This window comes from Eschrichtius robustus, chromosome 3 (assembly GCF_028021215.1).
Source record: "Eschrichtius robustus isolate mEscRob2 chromosome 3, mEscRob2.pri, whole genome shotgun sequence".
Taxonomy (NCBI): Eukaryota; Metazoa; Chordata; class Mammalia; order Artiodactyla; family Eschrichtiidae; genus Eschrichtius; species Eschrichtius robustus.
Genome location: NC_090826.1, coordinates 170,780,801 through 170,795,048, shown reverse-complemented (window position 1 = coordinate 170,795,048; position 14,248 = coordinate 170,780,801). Strand labels below are relative to the sequence as shown.

Here is a 14,248-nt window from a genome sequence, read left to right as displayed (position 1 = left end):
CCATTGTGTATGTGTACCATATCTTCTTTATCCATTCATCTGTCACTTTTCGAATTATAGTTTTCTCTGTATATATGCCCAGTAGTAGATTACAGGATCATATAGCAACTCTACTTTTAGTTTTTTGAGGAACCTCCAAACTGTTTTCCATAGTAGCTGCACCAATTTACATTCCCATCAACAATGTAGGAGGGTTCCCTTCTCTCCACACAGGGTCCATGTTCTTGACCAGTATATTCTGTGACTCAGTGGAAAGCAACTAGAGGAAGTTGTAATGTCAATAAAGCTGTGATAATAACTTAAAAGTATATTATTCCTGTGAGAAAATTTAGTATAAAATATTCCCTGAGTTTAATTTTCAGACAATTTATAACTGTGTATTTTATCTTCCCAAAGATAATGATCAATTTCAGTATTCATTTGATACGCATTTATTGGCTTTCTGTTGTGTGTTAGGCATGTGTTAAATTTTATTGGATCATCTCATTTAGTTTGCAGTCATTCTGACGAAAGTATCTAGGATCATTAAAATGCAAGTTCTACTACAGTGGGAATCTTATCTGCCTTGTTAACTGTTGTATCTCCAGTGCCTAGAACAGCGTCCAAAACATTGGAGGTTCTCAAATATTTTTGAACAAAAATTGTACAATTCTTCTTAACAGAAGGGACAACCAAGACTTAGAGAAGTTTTAGTACTTGTGTGTGGTCATATATATAAAAAGTAGCAGAGTCAAGATACAAGTCTGGGTATCTGTTACCAAATACCAAATATCAGATATCAAAATCTGTGCTCTGGTACAGCAATGCCTCTTATGCAGATGTATTTGGGCTCAGTCCTGTAAGCAGTGAGGGGGCACTGCAAGTCTTTGAGAGGGGATTGGTGTGATAAAAGCAGTTTTAGGAATGCAGCTCTCTCAGAGATGTGTCATATAAATTAAATCTCATGTGCCATGTAGAGGAATGAGCATAGGGGAGAAGTCAGACCATTGCATCAATCTAGTATTGACACAGTGAGGTTGGACTAATATTCTTTTATTTACTCAAAGAATAAATTTGAGTGATATTTCAAGGTAGAAACTGACAGAATATGTTGGCTTAATTTGAGCAGAAATTGGAGGAGGTAGATAATTAGCAGGTTTTGAATACAGGTACTTGGTTAGAAAATAGATTGATAGAAACAGGGAAATCAGTAACTGAAATAGGGATATCAGGAGAAGTCTTTTTTTTTTTTTTTCTTTTTCTTTTACGGGCTCCATATGATCAAGTTTATTTTATTTTATTGAATTTAAGATGACAGCAGGAACTAAGTAAGCAAGTAACTGAAGATTAATACCACTAAATTTGGGGGAAAAGATAGGAAAACGTACCCTGCATATTGGGATAAATATCCTGCAGATAAGGAAGAAAATACTACTGTTTCTTAAATTTAAACTATTAGGTATTAATCACAATAATTAAGTGAACAATGTTTCTTTGTTCCCCCTACAATAGCCAAACTATTGAGCATATTATTAAACTAGTGGAAGAACATGGCAGTGATATCTGGTGGACTCTTCCCCCAGAGCAACTTCTTCCAAGAGAAGTCTTATCTCAGGTAAATTTCTATTCATATTTAACAGCCTTTGTTATGTATTGCGTGATTTAACGACAACACGGGATTCCCTGGGAGCTAAAAAGTAGTTAAGTTATCCTGTCAGGTTCTTGAGCTTATTCGTCATAAATGAGGAGCCAGTGCAGTTTGAGAGCAGACATTTGTATTTAGCTAGAGAAGCTGGGTATATGGTGTAGCAGTAGAGTGTGAGGGATATTTGCTGTCTCACTGAGGGCCAAGATTGATTTCAACTGCTTTCTTGGCTGAGCAGAGAGAGGCACTTGTGACTGTGAGAGAACAGTGCCTAACATTGGTGTATCAGGACTTTGTAGGACATGAATTCAAGTTAACTGATGGCATCACATATTGAAAAATCCAAATTGCAAGATCATTTCAAGAAATAAAAAGTTTATATTTCCATTAGCAAGTGTGTAATTAAGTGGCCACAATCACTTTTACGTGCAAATGAAGCAGTTGTACCTAATTGCAAAATACTTAAAAATGTCTGAAATTTCATTTTAAAATGTGAATTTAATGGTTGTAAGTATTTCATTTTCTTAAGACCTTTTTGGGTATTAATTGTAAATGTTGTGATGGCTGTGTAATTAAAATGCTTTTACATTATCTTACTAGGTTGGTGGTCCTGATGCTTTGGAGTATGTGCCTGGTCAGGATATTTTGGACATCTGGTTTGACAGTGGAACTTCGTGGTCTTATGTTCTTCCAGGTAATTTAAAAGAGTAGGTTAAATACCAATCAGGCAGTTTTGAAAAATAAATGCTATCAGAAGAAATCTATAATCAAGAACTCTTTTTTTTTTTTTATGCTTTATTTGGAAGTACATCTCCTTCTATAATATAATTTTAGATCTGGAAGGGCTATTGGATCTTTTAATCATTTTTAAAAAATGATTAAAAATCATTTAATCCAATGCTTTCTAAACTTTTTTTTTTTTGCCAATTGAAATTTTTATATAGAACCACAATACATAAGATTAATAAACATGGGAATTTTCTTCCTCCTCTCAGCTCATTCTCCTTGACCCCAAGGCACTTAGTTCTGTAAAACAAAGTTTGGAAATCACTGAAATAGCCTGACCCAATCATTTTTCAGAAGAGGAGATGAGATTGGATTAGGGTCCAATTAGGTGATGGTTACATAGCTTAGTGTCGGACTAGAACTCGGGTACCCTGCTTTCCGGTTCTCATTCATCTGTACTCCGTTACCTTCTCACAGCTTTACCCCTCTCTATGCAGACAGCTGACTAATTTCTGCCTCCTCACAGTTAGGGTAAGCTTTTGACTCGGTGGATAAAGAGGGAGGTGAGATGGGGCAGGAATTAGAAGGGAGTAGTAGCAGGCACACAGAGGACGTGTTCAGATGTGAGAAGATACCTTCAAGGATACTAAGTGAGAAGCTGGAAGTGAAATGAAGTAGAGCTTGTCCCCACTGTGAGGTTAAAGACCGGGATGAGGTGGCAGGGAAGCAACGGTGCGTCACATAGTCCCTCACATTGCTGCTGAGTGCTGGCTTTTACCCAGGAGATCCTGTTTGCTTTCTGGAGCAAAGGAATGTGGGAAAACAGCTTGCCTGTTCAGCTGACCATTGTTAAAGGGATGAAGAGGGATTGTGGTCAGGTTTTACCTGGGGTATGCTTCTGGTAGTAGGCCTCATTATTGAGAGGACAGCAATGTGATTCCTAGCAGGTAAACGCTAGGAATGCTCTAATTGGGCCTTGCTTTCTGTAGGAAATTTGAAAAGCAAAATACACAGAAATTCATGCTTACTCTGTATTATAGCTAAACTGTACATAAAAATTCATAATTTTCTAATATAAGTTAACATATTAATATAATTTTTATAATATTGTATGCAGTAATTTTCAGAATTATTATTTCATACATTTCTCCCACCGTACTCAAGAGAAAATATTGCCAGTTTAGGTACTTCGTTTTCCTAAATTATATTGAAAATGTCGGCAGATAACACTACAGAAGGTAGGTAGGTAGGTTAAATATGTGTTATGTTATAAACAGGAAAAAGAGTTCCCTCCTACCACATTTGGGGCAGCATGCTGAATTTCAAAATAGAATAAATATTCCATGTGTGAAATAGTGCTTATAAAGTATATTTCGAAGTTCATTAGCTGCTTCAGCCTTGGTGAGAATTGCTGCTACTGGCATTGTTGCTTTTTTAATTTCTAAAGTGGTTTTACGTTACCAAGTGCAGCAAGTGCAGATTATTAACTGGAGCCATTGACTGTTAAACTGCGTGAAAATTGTCATTAAAACCTGTCTGTGCTGCTGTCGGTGGTTCAGATAGAGTTTAGTCGTACTATTTCAAGTTTGTTCTTAACTCAATATTTGACAGTGACAGAAATAGTTTATCAAACGAAATTAGTGGTAAAAATGCACCTAATCAGTAAATCATTTTTTCCTTCCATGTCATATATAGGGAATTAATTCAAAGAAAGAAAATCATTTTGCCATTTAAACATGTGTGTTGCGTGCATAGGAGGGTGCCAGAACATAAGTAAACTATCTTCACAGATAATACACAAACCCTAGTTTATTTTATTTTATTTTGGCTGCGCTGTGTGGCTTGTGGGTTCTTAGTTCCCTGACCAGGGATTGAACCCGGGCCCCCGGCAGTGGAAGCGCTGAGTCCTAACCACTGGCCCACCAGGGAAGTCCCACAAACCCAATTTTAGACTGTAGTTTCTTCTTTTTCACTGAGATCTTATATTCCTCTTCCTCAAAAAAAAGTAAAGAATAAATAAAATAACAAAAATCTTGAGATTCATCAGTAAGTTAGATTAATTGATTTATATTTCATCCTGTTTTCCTCCCTTTTCTTCTTTCATGATAAAAAATTTCAAAAGATAGGCAGAAAGAATGAGGTGGGAAGGAGTCCAGATACTAGGTGAATTCATAGTTCAAAAAACCATAAAGCAAAGGTGATTTTCCTTTAAAAAACAAAACAAAATGAGCAGTCACCTACTTTCCTGGGAAGGCTTACTGTACTTTTCATTCTCAGATGGCGTGTATCAAATCTAATATGAAATGATTCAATGTCTGCATGTTTCCTTGAGAGTGTACTATTGCAAAGTAAAATCAGCTTGATTTTGAGCTTAATTTTAGATACCAGTCTTCATCAGTATCTGCTAATGTTTAACGAGTTGAATTTGGTGATTACATAGCATACATATCTAGTTTCACTTTTTGGTGACAGATTTTATAGCAGTGAAAGAGATTTGGCTTCTGTTTTCACACCAGGTCAAGTACCTGGTGAGTTCTTTGTGAGTTTCACTGTGAGTGAGTTCAAGGTCAATAAAACTTAAGAAATTGAAACTTGAACACTTTCTGAAAGGGAGTGGCATTTAAATGAATTATATTATATATAAGTAATAAGTCACATCCATATTTCTAAAACATTCCTTAAATGTTTACCAAAGACATTAATTATTGCACTGATTTAAAACTAATTAATATTTAAACTTTTTAAAAAACAGCTTTATTTTTTGGAAAAAGTTTGTATAGACGATCTTATTTACAAAGCAGAAATAGAGACACAGACGACAAACTTATGGATACCAAAGGGGAAAGGGGGTGGTGGGATGAATTGGGAGATTGGGATTGACGTATATACCCTGTTGATACTATGTATAAAATAGATAACTAATGAGAACCTACTGTATAGCACAGGGAACTCTACTCATTGCTCTGTGGTGACCTAAATGAGAAGGAAATCCAAAGAGGGGATATTTGTATATGTATGGCTGATTCATTTTGCTGTACAGTATAAACTAACACAATATTGTAAAGCAACTATACTCCAATAAAAATTTTTAAAAATAAAATAAAACTAATTAATGTTTAAAATTTTTTAAAAATAGAGAAGTAGAGAGAATCCATACCCCTTGTACCCCTTCCCCACAGCCTTCCCATTATCAGCATCCCACACCAGAGTGGTCTGTTTGTTACATTCGATGACCTCACGTTGACAAATCATTATCATCCAGGGTCCGTAGTTTACATTAGAGTTCACTCTTGGTGATGTACATTCTGTGGGTTTTGGCAAATGTATAATGGCTCGTATCACACAGAATAGCTTTATGGACCCCCAAATCTTCTGCTCCACCTTTTCATCCCTCCTTCTGTACTAACCCCTGTCAGCCACTGATCTTTTTACTGTCTCCATAATTTTGCCCTTTCCAGAATGTGGTATAGTTGGAGTCATACAGGATGTAGCCTTTTCACATTGGCTTTTTACTTAATAATATGTATTCAGGGTTCCTCCACGTCTTTTCATGGCTTGATAGCGCATTACTTTTTAGTGCTGAACAGTACTTCATTGTCTGGATGTACCACAGTTTATCCATTCACCTGGTGAAGTAATTAGTGTCTTAAAATATTTATTCTACATCATTTCTGATTCTTTTTAACAGAGAAATAAGTTGAAGTAGAGAAAAGAGATCATTTTTTGAAACAGAAACAGATTTACAAATAAGTTTTTTTTAAAGTTACCCTTTTAAGGACATATACAGTACTAATAGCTTAATTTCAAAAATTAATGATTATTTTTAGCAATTATTTTTTGTTTAAATTATTTTAAAATGTACGTACATTAAACAGTAGTTTTGCCAAATGTTTGTGCTGGTTCTACAGCCTGCCTTCTTAGTTCAGTATAATAATCTTGCTCAAAATTCATCAATTCAGAAAAATTATACAAATTTAGTAATGAAATTGTAGATTACTCAGTTTTTTTGCTAATTCCTCTTTGATAGTAATTTTTTACTAGTTGGTTTATTCTTTAAATTTTTACCATACCTAAATCACAATCCTAGGGGTATTGAACAGTTGTTTCCTCTAAACATGAATCTTTACTTTTTTTTTTTTGGCTGCACAGGCGACTTGTGGGATCTCAGTTTCCTGACTAGGGATTGAACCCGGGTCACAGGAGTGAAGGCCTAGAATCCTAACTACTACTAGGCCACCAGGGAATTCCTACAATTTTCATAAGAGCGAAAGTTATTGTAAAGAAATACTAACTTTTTACCACATGGTTAATCGCTACTTTTCTTGGAATATTAAGACACCAAACATACTATGCCTCCGTAAGAAAGTTCTAAATTTTTCTTCTACTGAAAGACCTATGCAGGGGCTTCCCTGGTGGTCCAGTGGTTAAGACTCCGCACTTCCAATGCAAGGGGCGCAGGTTTGATCCCTGGTTGGGGAACTAAGATCCACATGCTGCCAAGAAAATATTTTTAAAATAATGATAATAATAATAAAATTACAAAAAAATCTATTCAGGAAGGAAAAAGGATAAAAAATAGGCAGAAAAAAAACGGGCACCGTTTCTCCCTCTTGTACACTGCTGGTGGAAGTGTAAATTGGCACAGACCTACCAGAAGGGGTTTTCACATTATGCGTCAAAAGCTTTGAAGTAGTTTTCTGTCTTTTGACTGAGTGATTCCACTTACAGGAATCTATTCTGTAGAAGTAATCAGATCTGGATGAAAAATTGTGTGTGAAGATATTCACTACAGTGTTATTTCAAATAGTAAATGACATTGACCAACAACCCAATGTCCATCTGTAGAAAAATGGCTAAAGTGATATGGCATACATTCATATGGTAGAATGATATGCCTCCATTAAGTCATGTTTTTGAACATTTTTTGAACATTAAATGGTCATGGGAAAGTATTATTTAAGGGCATGTTAAATTTTTAAAAGTGCAGAATACAAAGATGTAGGATATTTACTCATGTAAATATTGGTATGCATAGACAAAATAGTGGAAGGAAATATGCTGAAATAAAGTGATTATCTCTGGGCATTGGGAATATATGTGATTTTATTTTCTTGAACTTTACTGTTTTACAAGTTTCTTAAAGTGAGAATGTGCTTTTTGTTGTTAGAAAAAAAATTAAGCATTACTAAAAATAAACTTACTAGAACAGAAAATAGTCCCAATAATTAATTATATGAGGTTGTTAAATGATTCTACAGTATACCAGCACTTGAGTTTGACTGTGGCTCGTATTACTTACCATCTAAGACTAAACTTCTCATCTTTATTTTGAAAGTTCCTGTAAACTTTATCTTTTCATTTCTTATTCAGTGCTTTGCTACTCCAAAACTTCCCCACCTCCGTCTTTTTCTTCCGGTTTCATACACCATCTTGATAGGCTCTTGTTTGCAGAAATTTTCTAGGGTTACACTTCCTTTTCCAGAATGATATTTTGCTCCTTACCCAATTCCAATAATTCAGCATATATGAGAATGAGAAAGACACCAAGACTTTACCCTTAATATGAATTAGTTGTTTTGTTGTGCTGTTATTAATGGCCTGATTTTATTAGGTACAACATGTGTTTCTAGGACAGAATCAGAGACCATGTATTTTAAAAGTAATTTAGTATACCTAACCACATTTTTGCAAGTATTCCTTCATATAAAACTGTTTGAAAAAATATACCAGGAAGACTCTTAATTCTCCATCAGCAACTATCAAGTGCCCTTTATGATGTATCTTAATAATAATTAACATTTACTGAGTATTTACTATGTCCTAAGCGTGTTATATTACCTCTTTAATCTCTAGAACAACCTTATAAGGGAAGTAGATTTTGGTGTTATCCTCATTTCAGTGAGGAAGAAATGGAAGCATGGAAAGGTTATGCTAAGGCCCCATGGGTAGTAAGCGCCACAACCAGGATTTGGACCCAGGCAGTCTGAATCTAGCCACTGTGCAGTCTTCAGATTGCTTTTATTGTGCATAGTGTAAGTCCTTAGGCAACAACCAGCTTTCTTAAAACTAAAAATTTTAGAGCTGGCAGAGATTTCAGAGATTATTTAAACCCCTTGTTTTTTTAGGTGTGTTAATCAAGGCTTGGAAGCAATGATTTCTCCAAGATGACAGAACTTTAGTTTGATTTCATGATTATGGACTGTCATTTCATTAGGCCAGAAGTAGGTATTTTCTGAAGAAATGAAATACTTCCTGCTATTGCATTTTCCACTTATTTCAGAGAAGGATTTCCCCTGGTATTCTGTTATTAATCTTCTCATTAATTATTGCTACATCCAAAATGTGGTCTCCAGTAGGAAGTTAACATTTTGGGTGGGATGGGGTTTAAGTACTGGTATTGTAAAAGTTTAAATGGTTACAGATCAGTAGAGGAAGAAGGAAAGTAGGATATAGATGTAACATCCTAGAGGTTGAGGCTAAAATTTTTGTTCTCATTGCATAGGCATTTATCGTTTTATATTATCCTAGGCTTTCCTAACTGCATAGACTAGGCTAACCTGTGTTTTCACCCTCGTTTCTCGTTTAACAGAAAATCTGCCCTACTGGCTGTCATCTCCAAGAGGGCAGATACCACAGTACCTGCTAGGTGCTTGATAATGTTAGTCGAATTTAACTAATTTAACTAATTTAACTAATTTAACTAATTTAATGTTTGATGACATTATTTCGGTTTTGTCTCCCACCTTCACCCAGATACTCTTTGTCACATAAGGATTACAACACTGAATCCTCAATGTTAGGACATAAGAGCAAATCACCATCATTTTACAAATAAAAAGGGATTGCTGGGGTTTCTTAGAGTTCTGAGTTTAGGTTTAAAACATGGAAGTAATCTTCCCCAAAGACCTCATGCTCCTTTTTTTTGAAAACCATTTTTACTCTGAAAAGTCACAGAATAGTATAAAGAAGTACATACCTTCACCTAGATTTTCCATAGTCAGCATTTTGCCACATTTGCTTTATATATGTTTTTTCTATATGGATATATAAACAAACTTTTTTTCTGTACAATTTAAAGGTAAGTTGCAGACTTGATGCTCTTTTATCCCGAAATATTTCAGTGTGTATTTCCTAAAAACATGGACAGTCTCTTGTATAACCAATATAAACGTCAAAATCAGGAAATTAGCACTGATTCCATACTGTTACCTATCTATATAGATCTTACTCCAATTTCACCCAGTAATGTCCTATATGGGAAAAGAAAAAAAAATAAATAAAAAGGGGCCTAGGGGCTTCCCTGGTGGCGCAGTGGTTAAGAATCTGCCTGCCAATGCAGGGGACACGGGTTCGAGCCCTGGTCTGGGAAGATCCCACATGCCGCGGAGCAACTAGGCCCGTGAGCCACAACTACTGAGACTGCGCGTCTGGAGCCTGTGCTCCGCAACAAGAGAGGCCGCGACAGTGAGAGGCCCGCGCACCGCGATGAAGAGTGGCCCCCGCTTGCCGCAACTAGAGAAAGCCCTCGCACAGAAACGAAGACCCAACACAGTCAAAAATAAATAAATAAATAAATAAATAAAAAAAAAGGGGGGCCTGGACCCAATCTTGGATCTCATGTGACATTTAGTTATCTCTTTAGTCTCCTCATTTTGTCCTTGTCTTTCATAAACTTGACATTCATGAAGGTACAGGTGGTTTATTTTGTAGAAGATAGTATCTCAGTTTGGGTTTCTTTGATGTGTTCTCATGATTGGATTTAGATTGTGCATTTTTGGCAGGAATATCACAGAAGTGATACTGTGTCCTTTTCAGTGCGTCATGTCAGAAGTCACATGATGTCTTTTGCTGGAGATGTTTAACTTCGATCACTTGGTTAAGGTGGTGCCTGCCCATTTTCTCTTGCAGAGTTACTCCTCCCCCACCCCCATCTCCCCATCATAATTGTTATTATACGTACAGTTGACCCTTGAACAATGTTGGTAGGGGCACCAACCCTCCATGCAGTCCAAGTCTAACTTCATAGTTGGCCCTCCATATTCGTGGTTCCACATTCATGGATTCAGCCAACGGCAGATCATGTAGTACTATAGCACGTATTTAGTTAAAATATTCCGGGTATAAGTGGGCACTCACATTTCAAACCTGTGTTGTGCAAGGGTCAACTGTATCTTGTAGAGAGATACTTTAAGACTGTGGAAATATCCTGTTTTCTCACCAGATTTTCACCTAGTGTTTAAGCGTCCTTGATGATTTTTGACTGAAATGATCATTACTTATGATGTTTGCCAAATGGTCCCGTATTTCGGATTTTTAACTCTTGAATTAATAACTGTTGTTATGTGTTGAATGCTAAAGTAGCTCTCAAGCTTGCGTACATATATGTCCTAACGAATTTGAGGCTCAGTTATTTGTATGGCATTTTTTTTTTCCTTTGCCATGTTCTTTCTTAAAGACAGTTTTTTAAGAGCAGTTTCAGGTTCACAGCAAAATGAAGAGGAAGGTGCGGAGATCTCCCTGTACCCTCTGCCCTCACACAGGCAGTCTTCCCTGTTGTCAAGGTCCCCCACCAGAGTGGTACATTTGTTACAATGGATGGACCTACCTTGACATATCATCATCATCATCCAAAGTAGATAGTCTACATTAGGGTTTACTCTTTGGACAAAGGTATAATGACATGTATCCATCATTATAGTATCATTCAGAGTATTTTCACTGCCCTAAACATCCTCCGCGCTCTGCCTGCTCATTCCTCCCCTGCCCTGCCACCAACCTCGTGCCTCAACCCCTGGCTCATAGGGCTGTTTTATGCTTTGCCCATCTTTTGACTAGGTCGTTGTCAAATTAGAAGTTAATAACTTGCCCTTTATAAGACATTTTTTTCCTAATTTGTTTAATATCTTGGTTAAGGGCATACGCTCCGTGGCCAGATGGTCTACATTTAGACTCCATGTCTACTGCTTACTGTCTGCATAACCTTGGGCAAGTTGTAAAATCTCTCAGTGTCTCACTTTCCTCATCAGTAAAATGGGGATAATATTATCTACCTTCTAGAGTTACTGTGAGAATTAAATGACTTAACATATAAAGTTATTGGATACTCAGCAGATAATTGTTGAATTAATAAAAAGTTTATTTTCATAAAAGATTTAACTGGAAATATTGACATTGGTAGTTAATATGAATCAGTCCCTAATTTAGATAATATTTTAGTTATCTGTGGTTTGGGAGATCATACTCCAAGGTTTATTTTCTTTATCGTGATTAATAAATTGGCAGTGAGGGTAACAGCCCACGTGAATGCAACCCAGCCACTGGGTATAGCATGACACAAGAAATAAGTAACATGATGACTTTTAATATTTTAATACCTTGATAAATATTCATTTTCCTTTTCCTGTTTAATTAACTTAAATTTCTGTTTTTTCATATTTATTTTTGAGGTACTGACCAAAGAGCAGATTTGTACTTGGAAGGAAAAGACCAGCTTGGGGGTTGGTTTCAGTCTTCCTTATTAACAAGTGTGGCAGCAAGGAGTAAATCACCTTTTAAGTAAGTATTACACCTAAGCTAAACAAGTCAGCACACGGTTGAGTATTTCTACTTGATACTCGCCAGTGTGTGAAGAAGCACTGTGCTGAATAATATATATATGATAAAACACTGCCCTTAACTAGCTTACAGTCTGCAGTCTCGGGAGAGAAATAGGTTTGAAGTAAAAAAAAAAAAAAAAAAATAGAGACAAAAACGGAGACAGCAATACAGAGAAGCCTTGTCACTCCGATACAGATCATAATTCCTAGAAGAGGTAAAACCGGCATTGACTGGAGCAGTGGAGAAACCCACACGGATGGATGTGGAGAAGGATACTCTAGCTTGACTGAAGACAGCCTCAGTCAGATATCCTTACATTTGTAATTTCCACAAGTGGCTAATGGATGGAAATATTTCTTCAGTGAATTTTATTACATTAGGGATTCTTATTTAGCTACAGAGAATAGCTTTTCCTTATTCAAATATGTGAATTAGAGGTTCTAATCAGAAAGATTCTTAAATAGCTTAAGATTTTTGCTATCTTACAATGAAAACCCATCTCACAATTTGCATGTTTTATGTTTCTTGTATAACATGCTTTTAAAAGTCAATAGAACAGCAGATGTATTTCTCTCAAACTGTCCTTTTGAAGATAATTTTGTGGTGATAATTTTTTTTTTAAGACATACTTCTTCCTGGTTAGTTTTAATGATCAAAATCAGTACATAATAGATGCTCAGGAGATAACTGTTTAGTGAATGTAAACATAAAAATTTGTTTGTGTGTAAGTAGAGAGCTTACTATTTAACTATCAGGATAAATAAGTAGCTGAGAATCAGGCTTTGAAGAAAAGTTTTCATACATAATTTGTCAAGAAAAATGATTTTTATGTCAAACTAAGTTACTCTTTTTAAGCTGTGAGTCATCTTCAAAAAGACCATCATCATTGTGTTCATTATTATAATAGCTAATTTGTCTTCTTAGGACAGTGGTTGTTCATGGATTTACCCTTGGAGAAAAGGGAGAAAAGATGTCCAAGTCTCTCGGGAATGTCATTGATCCTGATGTTGTCATCAATGGAGGACAAGTAGGTGGTTCCCTAAAAATTCATTTTATTTTTGTTTTAAGGCTAAGTTGGCAGCCAGAACCCTTAATATAGTTACTTCAATGTAAAAAAAAAAAAACCTCACAAAACTACCTTTTATACTAATAGCAAATGCTTTTACCATGTTTTAAATCTAGACTCTTAAATGATACGTGATTTTTTTTCTTTTTTGAAAAAGGGCAGGGTTGGGATTGTGGCCCTTTTGACTCATTTCAGGTCTGAATCTCCAGTGAGGTCCTGAGCCATGCTATCCCTCTTTTAATTGTCTGAACTTTAAAACTTTATAAACTGTAGTTTTACAGTTAAACAGAAACAGTATAGGAAAAAAATTAGATCGCATCTTCTAAATGCATGTTTCAGGGAATTCCCTGGAGGCCCCGTGGTTAGGACTTGACGCTTTCCCCATGGGGGCCCAGGTTCGATCCCTGGTCGGGGAACTGAGATCCCGCAAGCCGCGCAGCCATAAATAAATGAATGAATGAATGATTGAATGTTTTATTATTATACTCTTGGAAATGATACACTTTAAAGCAGGTCATTAATGAACATCAATCTGGGGTTGCTGATACTTTGGTTTATTTTGGAGTTGCTTTCAGAAAAGAAATCCCTTCTCTGTTATTTTACTCCCTTGGCTTTTTACTGCCTTTCTAGTGTCCAGTAATCAATTCTCTTTGTCGGAGTAGCTTGGGAATATTGAGAGGGAAAAGCAATCCTTCCCCTCCCCCCGCCGGCTCCCCCATCACAGACGCATCCGGGGCAGTACTCTGTCCACCTGCTGTCGTGGCTGTTTACGGACATGACAGGAAGCCACTGGACGAGACTGCAGGCCGAACTCTCCCTTCTTGCAGTTTTGTTGTTGTTTTAGATTCAGCCTGATCTCTGAGATCGTCAGCCCTTGTTTCATTACAGTACAGGTATATTTGTGCTTGCATTTTGCTCAAACGTTTCTGAATAGGAGTCTTACCTAAAGCCTCTGTTCACCAAATTGTAATCGAAAGCCGTTTATATGTTTATATGTATTTTCCCCTCAATGAAAAGGATCAAAGCAAAGAGCCTCCCTATGGTGCTGATGTCCTTCGCTGGTGGGTCGCTGAGTCCAACGTCTTCACGGAAGTGATAATTAGTCCATCTGTACTGAATGCTGCCAGAGATGATATCAGCAAGGTCAGAGTCACTACTCTTTCTATTATGTACTATTCCCGAATGAAAAGTTTACTGAGTCGTTGTTAAAAAAAAAATGAGGCACATTTTTGTTG

At 36.4% G+C, this 14,248-nt stretch overlaps 1 protein-coding gene across 2 annotated transcripts in view; it reads left to right on the top strand.

Annotated features, from left to right (window-relative positions):
* IARS2 (isoleucyl-tRNA synthetase 2, mitochondrial) overlaps positions 1-14,248 on the top strand; it is a 78,074-nt gene that overhangs the window by 55,982 nt on the left and 7,844 nt on the right. For both annotated transcript variants that reach the window (XM_068541802.1, XM_068541803.1), the window contains exons 13-17: positions 1,492-1,594; positions 2,225-2,318; positions 11,797-11,905; positions 12,872-12,974; positions 14,031-14,156. In XM_068541802.1, coding sequence (XP_068397903.1) covers positions 1,492-1,594; positions 2,225-2,318; positions 11,797-11,905; positions 12,872-12,974; positions 14,031-14,156 — 535 coding nt within the window. The remainder of the gene's footprint in view (positions 1-1,491; positions 1,595-2,224; positions 2,319-11,796; positions 11,906-12,871; positions 12,975-14,030; positions 14,157-14,248) is intronic.